Source organism: Meriones unguiculatus, chromosome 3 (assembly GCF_030254825.1).
Source record: "Meriones unguiculatus strain TT.TT164.6M chromosome 3, Bangor_MerUng_6.1, whole genome shotgun sequence".
NCBI classification, from domain to species: domain Eukaryota; kingdom Metazoa; phylum Chordata; class Mammalia; order Rodentia; family Muridae; genus Meriones; species Meriones unguiculatus.
The window spans coordinates 98123797-98142719 of record NC_083351.1 but is presented as its reverse complement, the minus strand read 5'-3'; the positions used below and the strand labels follow the sequence as shown (position 1 = coordinate 98142719).

At 39.7% G+C, this 18923-nt stretch overlaps 1 protein-coding gene across 6 annotated transcripts in view; it reads left to right on the top strand.

The window, feature by feature from the left end:
• The window catches only part of Sema5a (semaphorin 5A), a 470503-nt gene that overhangs the window by 357697 nt on the left and 93883 nt on the right, over positions 1-18923 (top strand). For all 6 annotated transcript variants that reach the window (XM_060380391.1, XM_060380386.1, XM_060380389.1 and 3 more), the window contains one exon: positions 13001-13208. In XM_060380391.1, the coding sequence (XP_060236374.1) occupies positions 13001-13208 (208 nt within the window). The remainder of the gene's footprint in view (positions 1-13000; positions 13209-18923) is intronic.

Sequence of the window (18923 nt, the reverse complement as noted above, 5' to 3'; positions counted from 1 at the left end):
AACAACAGAAAAGCTTTGAAAGTTGAAGTTGTTGTAGCAATGGCATGACCCAGATGCCAGTAATAAACTAATGAACTGGTTAATTTTTGTATAAGGGTAAATGCTTGGCCATTCTGAGTGAAAAGTGAACTGGGCAGTATCAGGTAGTGAACCAACTCAGCCGTGCATGCTTGTGTGGCAAGCACTTTTACAGGATGAGCTTTCTACCAGCCCAAGGGTTTATGTATACACAATATACAATAATGTATATTGTACAAGATATCTAGGCAAGTGGGAGAGCGCTTTCTTAATCATGGTAAGACCTTACATTCCATATGCTGCACTTTAGAAAAAAATGTATGTATAGTGCATCAGTTGATATCTGGCATATATGTTCATGTTCATTGTATACTGTGAAATTACACCATCAGACTAATAAATATCACCTTGTTACTGTGATGTTCTTTTCTCTTGGGTTAAATGGTGAGGATGTGTGACTCTCCTTGAGAAATGGCAAGTAGCCAGTATCTTACTGTTAAATATTGTAGTAAGTCTTCAACTAAGTGCAACTGAAGTACTGAGCCATTAACTTGAAGGAGATTGCAAGCTGAGTTGTTGAAAGATTTGCAACAAATCTCTGAAGAATGGAACAAATTCATGTTCAATGTAATTTATCTGATGTTACCTGATGCACCTCAGCACAAGGAGAAAATTTGTATGGATTGAAGTCTTTATAAAAAAGAAATGGGTTCCCTAGTAAGGAAAGCAGGGACTATTTCTGACATGAACTCAATGGCTGACTCTTTGACCATCCCCTAAGGGAGGAGCAGCCTTGCTAGGCCACAGAGGAGGACATTGCAGCCAGTCCTGAAGATACCTGATAAGCTAGGGTCAGATGGAAGGGGAGGAGGTCTCCCCTATCAGTGGACTTAGAAAGGGCCAGAGAGGAGATGAAGGAGGGAGGGTGGGATTGGGAGGGAATTAAGGAGGGGGCTATGGCTGGGATACAAAGTGAATAAACTATAATTAATACAAAAAATAAAAATTAAATTAAAAAAGAAATGGACAATGTTGTTTAAAGGAATATTTTAGTCCACTTTTTAATCCTACATTAAATATGTTGAGTCAGCTTTATTTATCTCTTTTCCCTTATGGTTTAAGGGCAATGGGAAATGTCGTAACCATTGTGTGACCAAATACCTGAAAGAATAGAAGAGAGGAAAGATTCACATCTGCTTGAGACTTGAGGAGCAACAATGCAATAAATCCAGGAAACCTTGTGGCAGCCAAGGAACAGAGAGACACTTTAGTCTAGAACTGAAGCTTAGCTGTGGCTTTTAAGTCCCACTTCTAGAACCTCATGTCTCCCAGCAAGGTCTTGTATCCAAAAGATATCACAACTTTCCAAAACTGTGCCTCCAGCTGGGGACCAGCTGTTCAAGAGCATGTGCTTCTAGAAGACATCCACTTTGAAAAAGTCACATTGTCTGTTGCACAGAGATTTTCCTTAGAATTAATAGAGATGTCTGTCCATTTCTTGCCATCCACAGCTATCTATTCACATCCTGCCTACAGGCCTTTCATGTTTCTGTAGGAGTTTTAACACACAAGATAGTATTTCAGTAATAGAAGGAGTACTCTTGGCCTGCCACCATCATCATCATCGTCATCATCACCATGTGTCATGACTAACGTAGAGAAGGTGGTATATACAAAGCAAGAATTGAGCCAATTGTTTTATATAATGTATCTTTTGGAACACAAGGATGTTCAAGAAATTTCTTTTCTAGAAGCCTGCCCTCTACTGCACTTGGCTCCTGTTGCCATCCATGGTGATGTGGACTGAAATCAATGACCATCTTAGACTCCTTGCATAGGTTCATCTGGAGTTGGCATTAGTTACATTGCTCTCTGCGATACTGCATTCCTCTTGAACTCACATCTGCAGGCTGCACCAGCACTGTGCACTTCTGGAATAACTGAGTATACAATCTGAATTTATAGGCCTTGGAACCAGTCTGCTACACGTAGAGGTCTGCTCTCAACACAACTTCCTTTTTTAAATCTCTAAACACATCAGCTCTTTGCCTTTCTGATGTGTTTAAGGAACAAAAAAGTGCATAGAAATCAGTAAATACATATCTACCTGATACATTTCTTCGAAGAAATGGCAGAATTTTAATTATGTGGTTCTCTGCTATTATTCGTAATTAACAACAATAAAAGTGTGAGAAGTTAGAAGCTGGTATTATAGGAATATTTTTTAGGGTAGAAATAAGAACCCCCCAAAGATTCCTTCAGTCTTTAAACCCCACCTGGCACCTGCTTGGTCCATAGACAAAGTATCAGGAATGAAAACAAAGCCAATCACTTAATGTCCAGGGAAGCTGACAACATGTGAAAATACAGGTATTTGTTCTTGTTCTGTGTTTTGATCTCACAGCCTACCTGCATTGACATAAGCATTGCCATGCCTGGTTGTAAAGATGGCAGGTCAGAAGCAGCTTGGAGTAGAGCTGAGAGGCTCCAGCTCCCCAGGCTGCTCTCTGGAATACAGGGGAAGGGAGGGCCTTCTTGGTAGAAGATGCAGAATAAGCGATACATGCAGCTGGGTAAGGGGTCTAAGTCTGGAGGAAGTTGAGCTAATGCATTCAATCCACTGGAATTGTGGGTGGGAAGGAAGGAGATAAAGTTGCTAAAAGGTGGGATGACCCCCATTGAGTGTTTTATCCTTGCATCCAAATTCTTGATATACCTGGTGCAGAGACACCTTAGGCACAAAGAGGAGAACCTTAGTTCTATCTTGTGTCCTCTGAGGTCTCGTTGCACAAGGTAGGACTCAGTGTGAGGTGCAAATTCTTTGAACCTGGGTGGAAAATTCTAGGTGAATAATAGAGACCAAGCTTATCTTCAAAGCCATAAGAATGTACATAGCCACTCTTAAAGAGAGATCACAGACTCAGGCTTCCAAATAGCTTGGTCTATCATGTATTATTTTATATTGAGCATAATGAAGCAACTCAGAAGAATGACAAAATAATTTTCCTATTCTGTTGAGGAAACAGTTACTGTTTTTCTTTTAAATTAGTGATTCATAGGTGCAAAAGAGCTTATCACAGATTTTCTTAACTATCTTAATCGACAACTAATGGGAGCTGCCACGGTGTAAATCTCACCACTGGGGGTGAGGGGATAATTTAGACTGTAGTGTTGCCTGGCCCATGTCCGACAAGGGCTGCCAACTGGGTGGTTGTTTTGTAATTCTGATACAATAAATCCCAGGCAAGTAATTTCCTTTTGGAAACCTGAATTGCTTCCTTAACAGAATGGCTGGAGCTGGATTTAAGCAGTGAGGTTAGAAAGGATACCCACGGGACACTATTAATTGCACTCTTGTTTTTAATGTAATACGGTTTTTATTCACAGGAAACTCCGGTGGTAAATTTCCTGTAAGCACCAGCTTATGATTCAGCCTACTGAAAGGGCTATTGAAGTTCTGTTTTGCAAGGCAGTCAAATTTGCTATTAAAAAAAAAATAGCATTGCCCTCTACTTGCATGTAGTGAGTACTAAATAGAGTTAGGAACCTGGAAGGGCAAGATGTTCAACTGTGGGCCACACAGCAGCAAGGAAAGGATGAAGGCTGATTTTCAGTGCTTTCTATAAGCTTGCTTTGGTGGCCCTAGTGCTGTGAACTGGATACTGGGATGAGAGACAGAGGTTATACAACTTATAAGCACTAGAGCTAGTTGTCCGGTCCAGGCAGTTGGTGTCTGTTCCAGCTACTGAACTATGTGCACTTATTCAGCACCTCCTGTATGCCAAGTACTGTTCTGCAATCCGGTAAGGCTGCAATGAACAAGATAGCCTGTGTTCTGTGGTATCCGGATTTTGTAGGCTGTGGATGAATGTAATTCTTTAAACTTAAAGACTGTTGCATGTAATGCATAACCAAAATGTTTCAGCTCGTGATCATATTCTCTTTAGGGAAAAATAACAAATCTGATAAGAGAATTAATGAAAATCTGTTTTTTAAAGACATGTGCTGGACAGCAAGGCCATTTTTTTGTCCTGAATTTTCCTTTGCTACATAACTGTAATGCTGATTCCAAGTGCCAAGAAAAATTTACACCATTTGCAAATTTCAAGTTAAGAAAAAGAACTTTGGTAATGTATTAGTTGTCTGCCACATCAGGATAGCAGTTAGCTAAATTGATGAACTTTATATAATGATCTGTTGCTATAGCAACAGGCTGCCCAGTAAGTGGGAGACGGTATTTCATCATTACCGCAGTGGTAATGCTTGGCTGATAGCAGATGCAAATACAAAGGGTTTCTATATCTTTGCAGTAACTGGGTCGATGAGACAAACACACAAAGATGCCTGTGGATACAGTGACCCAGAAGCAAACGAAGCCTAGTGTACAATGAGAAACAAAGTCACTTAGCTTCCTGGGTGAGTGGTCCTGGGGTCCACAGTGAATCTCTGTCTATGACAGAGAGCCATTGTCCAAGGTGCTACATGCGTGTCAGAGGTTTTACATCTGCTCTGTCTTCAGTGCAAGGCAACGTGAATAGAAACTTCCCTTTTGAGCATGACAGACTTTAGAGAAGAACGTAGCACAGGTGTTAGATTAGCACTTTGTGATAATCCCTCCATCTTTATCTGTTTTTCTGAAGAAATTTACCTTGATTTGTTGGCAGAGTTGGTGTCCTCCTCTTATAAAGTGAAGGAGTGTGTTTGTGCCTTAAGCAGTTTACATCTCCATCTTCTAAAATTTTTATTACATTTCAGATGGAACATGTTCATCCTATGTTTTGAAAGTCTATTTGGCTGCTGTTCTTAAGATATATTAAATTTTCCGAGTCATCTTTCATTGATCGGGGTTCATAGCTGTATTACAATTAAGCCACTTTTCCCATAAAGTAAAATAGCCTTCATGTATGGCTTGAGTTTCCATCTCATCATATTTAAGCTGCCAGGAGTTGAAATTTATTTGATTACACACACGTATCAAAAGACAAGTATAGTTTTCACACAGAGATATCAAACGTTGCATATTCACTGTATTCCTTCTCTATCCCTTTCCTCTCTCCATCCTTCATCTCCTTGTTTTCTTCCTGCAAAATATGTTTTGACATATGCATTTTTGAAATGCTTACAAAACTACAGTTCTAAAATCTCTGCCCTAAGAAGCTCACTCTGGTGCTGGGGAGAAAGCTTGGCCAAGTAAGAGTGAACAAGAATGTACGAGAATGTGTTCAAATCCCAGAAACGATGCAAAAAGCCGCTGTGTGTGATCCCTGGGAGGGTGATCAGAATGAGGAAGGGTGTGGAGCTTACAGGCTTCCAGCCTACCTCCAGATTCAGCAAGAAACCAGGTCCCTGTCAGGTGCTGAAATGACCTCCCAATAATTGCATCTACTCTAATGGAGCATCAGATACTTGCATGTGATCATGTATCATAGGAGTTAAGAGTCCAGGTTCTAGGTTGAGGGCTGTATTCCCTGGCTGTGTAATTTATACACTGCTCCTCAGCCTTCATGATATTCCGTAAGTTTACCTGGAGTACAGGACAACAGATAACATTCAGTGTGTTGGTTGTCATGTTGTGACAAACAGCTAACAAGAAGTAATGTGGGGAGGCATGATTCCAAGGATATAGTTCATCATATCATGGAAGAGATGAGGGTGGAGTCGTCTTGGAATTAGAGAACAGGGAATGGCTGACTTTTTCCTTTTTCCCTTTTTATTCAGTCTGAGAACACAACCCATGGGATAGTGCTACCCACATTAAAGGCAGGTTTTCCATTTCCAGTTGCACATCTCTAAAAATGTCCTCATAGACGTTCAGAAATAAGATTCCTTGGTAATTCTTAATTGAGTCAAGTTACCTACGAAGAGCAATCATAACACTCTCAGATGATCAAGCATTTGTACACAGTGAACCTTTTATTGAAATAAAATAATACAGCAAGGTTTACAATTTTATGCAGAGAAATAAAGTTCTTCAAGTTGGGGGTTTGGAGATGTCATTTATTGGGAGATGGGGATGGCAGGCCACTGGCTTTCTTCAGACAGCATAAAAAAAATACCTTATGTATACTGGATAAGTATACATAAAGAACTAAAGCAGTTAAACAGCAAAAAAATCAAGTATTCCAATTAAAAAATGGGGAACAGAGCTAAACAAAATTCTCAATAGAGGAGTATCAAATGGCAGAGAAACACTTTAAAAAAATGCTCAACGTCATTAGCCATCAGGGAAAGGTAAATCAAAACAACCCTGAGATTTCACCTTACACCCATCAGAATGGCCAAGACCAAAAACTCAAGTGACAACACATGCTGGAGAGGTTGTGGAGAAAGGGGAACCCTCCTCCAGTGCTGGTGGGAATGTTAACTTGTACAACCACTCTGTAAAGCCATCTGGCACTTTCTCAGACAACCAGGAATAGCACTTCCTCAAGATCCAGCCATACCACTCCTAGGCATATATCAAAAAGAGGCTCAAGTACACAATAAGGACATTTGCTCAACCATGTTTGTAGCAGCTTTATTTGTAATAGCCAGAAGCTGGAAACAACCCAGATGACCCTCAACTGAAGAATGGATATAGAAACTTTAGTACATCTACACAATGGAATATTACTCATCAATGAAAAACAAGGAAATCATGAAATTTGCAGGTAAATGGTGGGACCTGGAAAGGATCATCCTGAGTGAGCTGTCCCAGAAGCAGAAAGACACACACGGTATATTCATTCATATAGACCTATAATATAGGATAAACCTACTGCAATCTGTACACCTAAAGAATCTAATCTGGAGGGAGGACTCTGGCTAAAATGCTCAATCACCATTGCAAAAGGCAAAGATGATGGGCATCAGAAGAAGAAGAAAACAGGAAATAATTTAGGAACCTCCCACAGAGGGGCTCAGAAAGGCTCTGCCCTGCAGACTATCAAAGCAGATGCTGAGACTTATGGCCAAACTTTGGGCAGAGTGCAGGTAATCTTATGAAAGAATGGGGAGATAGAAAGACATGGAGAGGACAGGAGCACCAAAAGGAGACCAATGGAGCCAATAAAACTGAGCCTTGGGGGTCCTGCAGAGACTGATACCCCAACCAAGGAAAATGCATGTAGAGTACCTAAAAACCTGGCTCATATGTAGCCCACAGACTCAAACTTTACACCATTTCATTTTCACTTTCTTTTCTCCTTTGTTCATTTTCCTCTTGACTAAGATTATTGAGAAGAAAATAATACTCTTTGTTGTTACAGCAGTTCCCCTTAGCAGCACATTTTCTATGTACACTCAGATTTATGTCTTTGTTGATCACTAGCAAAAGCCTCTGTTGGGGACTGTTTCTACACTGTATTGATTTCTAACAAGGAGAATTCCACTGTTCTCATTAGGTATATCAAGAAAGACATTCAGTTTCTAGAGGAGTGATCTAGAGACACATCATAGTATCATCTTTGTTTCTTCATGCTGGTACCCTCATCCCTTCCTCATAGAAATATTCATCTCATATAGAATCATTTAAATGTGTCTTTACTACTGGAGCCCACCAGCAGAGTCGAATGGTTCTTGAGTTGGGAGTGAGGATTAAAATTAATAAACTAACACACAACACAGAGGAGACTTTTTAAGAGGTTCCAGACTTGACACACATAATAGCAACCTGACTTTTTTATTGCAGAGAGGTTTTAAGCTAGAGTAAAACCATCTCAGAACAATAGATTAAATTCACACAAGGAGGTGAAGCAAGAGGTGTGATCTTCACAAGCTATCCCACCTGCTGTCACAAACAAAAGGAGATGGACTTGCAAATTCTTCCCTGACTTCAGTGAAGGCCTGATAAAAGCAGTCTTTCCACTGAGATTTAAATATCAAAGCAGCTGCCATGGCTCCCAACACTCTCCCTACCTGCCTTGTTTTTTAAACAAAAGAAATGAAAACGGCATCATGACTGCCAGAGTGTGCCTGCAGTGCCTGTGGTGCTGTTGGAAATCATTCTTTCTATTAATATAATGTGGCCTTTTATGTCATCTGAATAATTTTAACCTTTAGTCTTTATCACAGATGACAGCAGTTACTTCTACTTATTTTTTCTTCTACCTTATTGGTATGTTTATTTTCAGCCTTTACTTGTTAAGTCTGTATGTATCTTTGCCAGTGAGGTGTGTTTCTTTTAAATTAGTTCTTCTTAAACTAATTCTACTCATGATTCCCCTTGATAAATTTTCAAGTGAATCAAAGTATACATACATATGAAATAGATATAAAAATTAAACATGCACTGGCAATAAAAGATAAAGAAATACGTTGTAAAACAACAAACTTGCAGGCTAATGGATGTGTTTGTTTAATCCTATATAAACAATTAAATCTTTGTTGATACTTGGTATTTCAGGATAAAGAAATCTTTTAACATTTGCTAGAGCTAATTATTAATTTGCTTTCATAATCACCAATGCTAAGAATGCTGTTTTGCTTAAATACATAGTACAAAATGGCAGAAATATGTTTAGATTCAGCCATTTTAGAAATGGTTGGAAATTCTGTTGAAATCCAAAGCCAAATTTTATTTAACAATTTTTACTAAAGCTCATCAGTAAACTGAAATAGCACTTTTTAAAATCAAACATTTTAATACAATATAAAGGTAAACTGATTTGATAATTTTATGTTGAGGAGTAATAGTAGGAAGTCATTAAAACTCTGTTGTTTTTTTATATAGGTTTGTAGACCACTCTGTTTCTGTAAGATAGAAAGCTTTGTATATCCTTTGAAACACTAAAATTCATAACATGCAGCAGCCTCAAATCCTAGCAAACGTGTTTCATGCAACATCTGTTCTTGTTCTTTTTCTTTTTTGTGGCATATAGGTATGGATATTTTAAAGTGTTCAAGCTGTGTGGTCATAATCAAAGCTGTAATCAAATTCTACAATGTGACATGGCAAATACTTCCAGGGAGGCTTCTGGTTCACTACATGTTTGATGATTCTTTTGAAAAAAAAAAAAATAAAGACCAAAAGAGACCATTTACTAAGAAATAATGGGAGTGAAATGGAGAACTGGGGAAAGATTCCTTTCCCAAAGCCCGCATGCTTGATTTTGTGTGTGTGTGTATGTATGTGTGTGTGTGTGTATGGAGAGAGAGAGAGAGAGAGAGAAACCTCCTATTATTCTTTTTTTTTTTTTGCCATGTCTACATTTAGCTATCCTGGGACACAGCAGAGTATGAACTGTAGGAAACAAACAATTAGACCATGTTTTTTTTTTATCCAATCAGCTAGGCTGTGTGATAAATAAATAGTTAAGACCATTTACATTATGGGTTATTACTGAAAGATTGTTGAATGATTCTTCACATTTAATTGGTTGCTTTTCTTACTATTTCAAGAATATTGAAATATTTCTTAATATTTCAAGAATATTGAAATATTAATAAAATATTTCCTTCTTCTCCATTCATATAAGCAGTTTTCCAATTTGCTGATTTGGTCATGAATGATTTCTATTTAATTATTTCTACAAAATATATTTCTTCCTGAACCCCAAGATTAAGACTTTTCTTCCTCCTCTGAATTACTTCAAGTGTATTCTACAGTGCCAGGTTGGTCATAAATTGCTTCAGTTTGCTTTTTTTTTTTCACTTTTTTAAAATTATAATTTATTCACTTTGTATCCCCCATGCAGCTCCCTCCCTCCTCCCCTCCCAACCCTCCCCTCCCTTTCCCTTTCCCACTCATGTCCCTCCCCAAGTCCACTGATGGGAGAGGTCCCCCTCTCCTTCCTTCTGATCCTAGTCTATCAGATCTCATCAGGATGTGCTGCATTGTCTTCCTCTGTGGCCAGGTAAGGTTGCTCTCCCCTCAGGGGGAGGTGATCAAAGACCAGGCCAATCAGTTCATGTCAAAAACAGTACCTGTCCCCATTACTGTGGAGGGCACTTGGATACTGAACTGCCATGGGCTACATCTGTGCAGGGATTCTAGCTTATCTCCATTAATTGTCCTTGGTTGGAGTATCAGGGTCAGAAAAGACCACTGCACCCAGGTTATATGGTTCTGTTTTTTTCTTTGTGGAGCTCTTGTCCTCTCCAGGTCTTACTATCTCCCCCTTCTTTCATAAAATGTCTGTAATCTTCATCAATTTCAAATGACAGTTGCTGCAGGTAATAATCTTACTTGGTAGTTCTTCACTTATTTTCATGATCTGGACTTCATTCTTCCATACTTTGCTTGTGTTAGGGTTTCTGCTAAGAGGTCTGATATTATCCTGATGGTTTAGTCTTCATAAATTTATGAGATTTTAATAGTCTTGTTCTGTAGTCTTTCAGTTTTAACTATGATGTATCATGTAGACCTAACCATGTCTATTTTAGGTTCAAAGTTTTATTTATTTAATATATATTTATATATTATTATTAAAATGTTAGCTCATAAATAACTCAGAGGAAACAGCGTTTTCCAAACACAACAGAGCATTGTATTTAGGAATTCCCAGAAACTGAGACAATGTACACAAGGCCTGTGTAAACTCAAGTTGTACAAAACTGAGCACTGAGATTGTATAGGGGAGAGACAAGCACAACATTCCCCCACCACCTGACGGGCTATTGTCATTTGATAGCTGTTGGCAGAGGGAGAGTCACTTTTCTTTAGTGATGTATCCCCCGGTAGATTAACCATCCCTTATTGCCAAGAGTAGTTGGGCAACACAAATTGTATTTAATGTGTTTTAAAATAAAAGAATAAAAGTCAGATTTGGTCAGGTAAACACATGATCCTGAACCATACAACAAAAGTTTAATTCTGTACTCTTCCAGCCCTTTCCTCCCTTGCCTGAGCCTCATCCTTGCTCTGTGCTCACACACCCTGTCATGGTCTTACTCTCTTATAATGACCTTGAGGATGATGGTACAACAAGCAGGAAGCCATGCCAGTTCCCTGTACATAAGTTGCCTCTTATGCATCTCTTTTCCATTTCCTATACAGTATTTTTATATTACTATTTTTGGCAGGTTTCTCAAAGTGTTAATTCATAAACAAAATAAATAATAAATACAGAGGTACTCTTGTTTAACTGTTGAATGTGTTCTAGCTTAAAGCTGTGTTTTGCACACCATTCACAAAGTAGCCACTGTCAGTTTCCTGTTAGACCCTCATGGGTCCTGCCCCTCACTGCCTCAGAAATTGGTTAGAGTTTCAGCCTTACCCCAGTAATTTCTTGCTATTTGAGCCATGTCACTTACCAAAGGTAGCCACTGGCTTCTCCCCAATCTCTAACTTGAACTAACATTCTCTCTGTTGCTATGATATCCCACAGCAGAGGTATAGACTCTATTGCTCCCTGGGAGGCCTACAACTCCATTTCTATTTTTTGGAAGTCTCAGAGTCTTGTGGCTGAGATAATCTGAACTCAGGTCACCTCTTATCCCTGAAGCTCCCATCTTACCTTGCCTAAGCCTCTGTGCTGTGTATATGTTATGCTTTCTATTGCCCTGTGCAGGATGAACTGAAATCACCAAGGCTGAACATGAACTGTGGCCGTCGAGTCAGAAAGAAGTTTTATTATAGAATAAAGGCTTTATCAAAACAGTCTTTCATTCTTAGGTTTGTGAGCCGTGACTTTTCTGAATGGCCACTGTTGCCGGTGTTATAATACACAGAGGCACACTCCGTTCAGTCCTCTAAGTGTGCTGGATATTTTTCAAAACTAATATATTTATCCTGCTAGTGTGAAATAAAATTAAGCAGTTGTTGCAGACACCAAATACATGAGATGTGGCCATTCTTCGCGGAAATGTTCACTGGAGATATTTCAGATTTACATTTTAGGTAAAGTCAAACTAATATGTGTGTGTGCACGTGTTTTCTCTTTAAATGCTAATGGTCTCATTATCTAGGGACTTCCATAAAGATAAAGGGTGTAAAGCATTTTCTATTGAGTCTTTTTCACTTCCTTGGTTGAAGCTCCCTGAAGCTAAAGCTCCCTAGTTTTATTTCTGCTTTTAAGATGACTTCTAAAGCTGGCTCTGCATTTATAAAACAATAATCATGTCACTGAAAACTTGAAACCATGGTAGGCTTATTCAGTTTGTGCATTCAAGAAGATTCCAGATATTGCTGATAGTTATTGGCGGTGCTTCAAGACATCTGGATTTTGCAGGCAAACAACAGTGGCCTTCAAGCTCTTGTACATCTCCCTGACACAGGTTTTTCTGTCTCCACTAAGCCCTAGATGGGTGAGCTGAAACAGTAGTTCTTAACTTGTGTGTTGCAACCCCATTGTGAGTTGAATGACCCTTTTACAGGAGTCTCATGACAAATATCCTACAGATGAGATATTTACATTATAATTCATAGCAATAGTAAAATTACAGTATATGATGTAACAATGAAAACTCTTATGGTTGAGGGTTGCCACAAGACAAGGAACTGTATTAATGGGTCATAGCACTGGGAACCTGCTGTGCAACCTGCTCCACATCCCACCTGCAGAGTCTTTGTGGTGCAAGGGACCCTTGCCAAGGGCAAGTCCAAATGCATGAACCTGGGGCCAGGAAGACTTGGATCAGTTCAGACACGGGTGAAGTTCGAAATCACAAAATGACCTTGTATTTGCATTCCCAATCACTTTGTATCTACTGTGCTTGGGCAGCAGTCAGCACACTGACATCGAGGACCCAAGATGAGCTCTTTGGGATTTTTCTCTTCTGTTATCCTACAGCTGTTTTGATCAGCAGTGAAGTTTAGCATGGCTCCTTTTCCTGGGAGCAACTGAGGAGGCCAGAGTGAGATCAGCAGCTCTCATCGCTGGCTGCACTGGAGCATCACCGCAGAGCTTTAGAGGACATGGGTGCCAGAACCCTTCCTCCAGAGTGGCCCACAGAAGAGGGCTCTGCGTTACTGACAGACGCTAGATGTCTTCGTGCGTTGTGTGCGTTGTACCTACTCTGCTTCACCTGCGTGCTCTGTTTTCTTCCTGTCTTGTTTTCACAGATTACGGTACCATTAAGAAAGTGCGGGCCCCCCTGAGTCAGAGCTTGGGCAGCTGTTTGCTGGAAGAGATTGAGCTTTTCCCAGAGAAGAGGAGAGAGCCCATCAGGAGCCTACAGATCCTCCACAGTCAGAGTGTCCTATTTGTGGGGCTGCAAGAGCATGTGGCCAAGATCCCCCTGAAGAGGTGCCACTTTCATCAAGCTCGCAGGTAAGCAATCCCAAGGGTGAGGACATGTGTGCCAAGAAGCCTTTCAACTCTCCTGCAGCTGGAGCGCTGTAGAGCATTACATTTATGTGCTTATTACATTCCGGGATGCAGGATCTTCATTGAAATGGGTTTCTTTGATGTCACTAACCCGTGGTTATCTTCGGAAGAACCATATGGGTAACAATTGTGAGCATTAATAGGTATGTAAATGAATTATTCAGTATAATGCTCAGTGAAAATGCTGGGATTTAGTCAATAAGCATAAGTTAATATTTTATTTGAACACACACACACAGAATGTATGATAAGGAAGGCTTATGCCCTTCTTCTTAGAGTCCCTTGAAGCATTAATTCTGGTCCAAAGTGTCATCTTTGTAGGTCATCTATAGCATACTGTCTTGCTCACTAATACCCTTGGCTGCAGTTTAATCCTAACCCTAATGTTCCATCATCATGTAAACACTAGTTAAGGGAAGGAAATCCTGGAGGTACAGAGTGCCTTCAAAGCTTTCTTAAATTTTTGTTTGTGAGCCTAGCCTTTAATATCTGAGCCATCTCTCCAGCCCCATCCTCTTGTTTTCTGAGGGGTGTCCAGTGTTGTCCACAAGGTACTTTGAAGTTTAGTTTGGAAACACACAGCCTCAGGTGCTTAAGAAATGGAAGAGATCTGTAAGCTCATGAACGTGACTACTTCTGTAACGGTTGTAGTGTTGGAAACTGAAAATGTATTCTGGCCTATGACACAATTCTGCTGTAGAGGAGCTGGTGTCCTTGTTTATATCCATTCCCCTAAGCAAGACATACCTAAAGGTTTATGTAAAAGTGACATTTTTTACTACAGTGCTTGCAAGACCCTGCCATGCTCAGGCCATTCTGTCTCTATACAGGGAGCCTGAGGCAGGAAATTCATAATACACACCTGTCACTGATAATTTTGGCCATGGCTCCCAAAGAACTTCACCCTCACTGTCTTACCTCACACATGTGGGTTGCTATAGAATCAAATTAGATGATATATACTCTGTAAAATCAAAAGCTCTTTGCATGTTCTTATGTAGAAGGAATTTTTTTTTATGTATACAATGTTCCCTTCATAGTGAAAATGAAATCTGTATGACATTTTCTTGGTATCAGGAAGAGTTAAAGAACAGTTCTGGGCAGTCTTATTAATTGTACTATGAATGTTGTTACTGGATAGTGACTTTTTTAGTGGCCCTCTTTTGTATATGTCTGATTTCTAACCTCAACCAAAGGCTGCTTAAAAGATGTTCCTGTGTATATTTCTGCAATTCTAGTCTGAGTCAGATGTCACTTCTTTCTGGGTGCTGATCATTCTCCCGATAACAAGGATGGTTGGGGTACAGCCAAGAGGCATATCCTAACCAAGTATGGCTGCAAGGAGACCAGTTCCCCAAGTCTTGCTCTGTTAGAGCCAAGTTCACCTGGGGACTTTCTGGGGTCAGAACTGGATAACAGGCAAGACAAGATAGCCTGTGCCATGGGAGAGGCTTATGTCCTTGAATAGGAGTACAGTTGCAAAGCATGACACAATTAGTTGTTTTCACTCTACTTTCTTTCAATGAGTATAGGTCACCTCAGCTCCTTTCAGCTCGGGAAACTAAATCATGGGTCAGATTACCAAAGAGATATGGTCTCCACTGGCTGCCATGCCATGATCCATCAGCACAAAGGCTGGACCAACCAGGTGCAGATGCCTGCAGTGAACAGTTTCTGCTTACTTGGAGAAGAATAAGGCCACGTGTGGGTCGTCCTTAGCCTCCACAGGAAAGGAGGAGCTCATGTTTCCCTTGTAGCTGAATCTCCCCTCTGTTTATTTTTCACCTGCTTGGAGTGAAGCAGCAAGAGAGCATGGCTCCATTGTAAGCCAATACACTGGGCTTCTGTGTGCCACAGCTGGTAGGCTGGTGTCTGGCTCTTAGTATTCCATCTCAGAAGGAAATTCTAAAGGCTGTGAACCAAGTATCCCTCTGTGTATCTTCCAGTGTGTTTCACCAAGAATCCTCTTCATATAGAAAACTGAGAAAGCCTCCCCAGTTAAAACTCAGTTTAAACACTGCATGCTTGGATTTTTAAAACAAGTTATAGGAAAAATAGAAGTTTGTTTTTAGAGAAATGATTTGATTTTCCAGAAATATGCTTAATGAGGCGCATTAATTAGGAATGGGCTAATTACAAGATTATGCGAAAATTTCTTTGCCAAATGCCATTCTGTAGTAAAATATCAATAATTTGGTTTTAGTGTTAAGAAATCAATTTCATAAATGAAATTTTGCAATATTTAAAAAGAGAATGCATATGTAATTAATGTGCCACAAACATAAATATAACACTTTTGAAGAGGAAAATTGTTTTACAAAAATCTTTACATTTTTCCTTCTGTTGGTTATCAGTTTTTCAAAGACAATTCATGTAATTTTGCAGCAGTTTTTATCTTTCTGTCGCATTTTTCTTAATTATTGAGTCAACTCTGAAAGTAGAGTACCATTCTATTCTCATTGTTTAGATGAAGGTTGTGAGTCCAGAAGTCCCACCCAACGTCACACACCTCCTTCAGCGACTCACTAAGATGAGGACCAGCCTGTCTGTCCCCAAATCCATGCTATATTAATGGTTTGCTCCTTGTACAGAGATGTCATCACTGATAGGGGCTAATCTCACAAGAAGCTACTGAGTTCATTTTTCAGCTACATTTTATCAAGCAGAGGTCTTTCAGCCTGTGGGTAGCAGCTCCCAAGAGACCATAGAAAAACACAGATATTTATATTATGAATCATAAAAGTAGAAAATTACAGTCATGAAGTAGTGATGACATAATTTTATGGTTGGAGGTCAGCACAGCATGAGGAACTATGTTAGAGTTGCAGCATTAGGAAGGTTGAAAACCACTGCTCTAGGACCGGGAACATGGACCTTGCTAGCTGCAATGTCTTCCTATCAGCCTCTACACCTTTGTGCTTGCTCTATGGCAGATGACACCAGCATGAAATGGGTTTCCAAAGGATCCCAAGCTGAGTATCTGTTCCACTTTTTCTCAGGGTGTTCCTACATCCTTGGGGGAGGCTGCCAGATGGTCCATGGCTCATTTTCCTGTAGTTCAGAAAACAGAATGTTATCATGGACATTTCTCTACAAGTTATCTTAGAAGAAAAAGAACTTAAAGCTATAGTTTAGTTAACTTTTGTCACAAAAGTGAGCAATTATATTTATTTTAATGTTAGCATGTTTGGATGTTACCATTTCATGGCTATCATGGATGATCATGCAGATGATCAAGCTAAATCCAGGGCCTTGGAGTTGATGTCATGTCTGTGAATATACTTTTCTATACAATGACTGGGCATATACATATTTATATATTTCAAAACACAAGCTGATATTCACTGCGTTTTGAGTTACCTGGGATCTACCATCCCAGCCGTAGGTTAATGTTTGACAATATCCCATGAGTGTCACCTCTTGGGCCCTTTTTGCATGCTATACACTGCCAGTGTCAGTCCTTTCAGGAAGGAAAAGTTCTAGATGGCAGAGCGCAGGATGGAGCTGACAGAACAGGCACTAGCTGGAGCCCTGCCTGGCTTACACACTGATGCAAAATCCTAACCTGTCACTTAGAGTGTTGGTACACTTAGACATGGACTTGGCGAGTTCCCATTTCACTGAGTCAGAAAGCAGAGATGACCACCTGACTCAGGCTTTATTAGCTATAGCTAGAAGTCCAGCTTTATCTCCTCCCACCTCTGTAGTCTTGCAAGTCCTTAGATAGTCACAGCTCTTCAATTCTCAGCAAATGAAAGCTTGGAAGATTAGTGGGAAGGTTCGTCATAAACTGGTAAAGTCACTTTAAGAAGTGTGCCCTGACTAGATCTGCATCAGTAAATGTTCTTAAACTTAATAGATGATTAAATTGCAAACATTTATTACAGAAGATTAATTACAAAACCGAATGTTCTGAATCTTATGGGATTTCTATACTTTGGAAACTCTCGTGTATTCTTTATTTATTGTTGTTTGTTTGACACTCATTACCTATGAAAGGTAAAATTAGCCTACCAAGTCATAGAGCTCACATTCTGTATATGAGGGATCGAAGACACCATGTGTAAGAGGCATTGACCACAGTCTTAGAGCAGAAATGTAGACCAGCACAGGTCCTAGCTTGCTATGGCATTTTGATCTCTAAGGCCTGGCTTGGTCTCTGATTCCAGGTTCTTTTGGCCTCCAGCACCACCACTTCAAAAGATGCTCAGTTTATATTTGATGAATTGACGGGTGGGCCGTGCTTCTGTCATCTCTACTGTCTTTTCATAGCTTAGTTGTGGCGGCTAACATTCTATGAAAAAGTAGAAAGGTATGGTGCTATAAATAGCAAAGAGTAAAAGCCTAGGATCCTTTGGCGCTTTTGTTGTATGACATAATTGTAGAGAAAAGAAAAGTTGGCCCAGGAACAGACCCCAAATATGAAAGACCCCAAATAGGAAATGGACTCCTCTAGAATTGTGTTTTTATAAAACTAGAAAGATAGAGGAACTATTAAGAAAAAAAATCTTGGGCTTCACTGGCACAGCTTGTGTCTGGTCAGTCTTAATTTAGTTAGTGTGTAATAGTGTCATTAAGCTAAAAGAATTAATTCCTCATTAAGAAAATTAGTGTGGAAATTAAGTGCTGTAGGACATTCATTGCTTTAAAGGGCAAAGTTTTCAAAGGTAGACATAATAGGTTGACTCCATTATTAATTAAATGTTCTCTAAAGACACCATCTGCCCAATCAGAAAGTATACCACACACTGAAAAAAAATAACAAATCCCCCATGGTCCACCTTCTGTCATCTAGTTGGGTATCACACAAGCATAGGAGAACTTTTGATGAACACTCAATTTACAAAGTAAATGTTCCCCTTCTACGATTAATTTATTGATTTTCAAATCTCAATGCCCCGAACTTTTGGCTACGTTGGCATTTATTCACTAAGCCTGTGGAAGTCCGTGGTTTCCTTTGCCATCTTGTTCACAGTGTATTTATAGCATTTAAAGCATTCTAAACACGAAGCCAATTCCTGAGCGCATGATGACAAATGATTCATCCCTGACCCTGCGTGTGTGGGGTTCAGAGTCTAATGAGAAATTCTGCCATAAATAAAATTATCTGAATATCTAATGTAGAATTGAATCAAAGGTTCTTGGGGTTGTATTACATTTTATTCCAAAATGGATTTATCATTAAACCTAATCCTAGACCATGCTAGGAATTAATCCCCTCACCTGATGTCCAATTATTTTTAAGCCATACCTGAATTATAACTGATTTTCTATTTCTCAACTTCTAGAGCTAAGCACCAGGTCACGACAACGCATTCAATGGATTTTTCACTCAGTGGCTTACTCTGAAGCCATTAAATGGTGACTGTAGCAACTTCTCTATGCGTGCAATGGTTGTAACTGTTTAAATACAGAGGGGGAGAGAACTTACATATACCCAACATGCTACTTACAGCAGCAGTACAGAGAGCTCTCTGGAGGAGAAATCCCAAGTAGGGTCAGGCTGGAGCACAACGTCCTTTAGCGTTATTATAACACCACCTAAAACTGGCCAGGTTGAAGCAGAAACTCTCAAAATATGATGGAAACAGAACAGAACTGTGACCTTCACTAGTGCTAATAACTGTATACATTACATTATTGCTCATAGTGCACTTA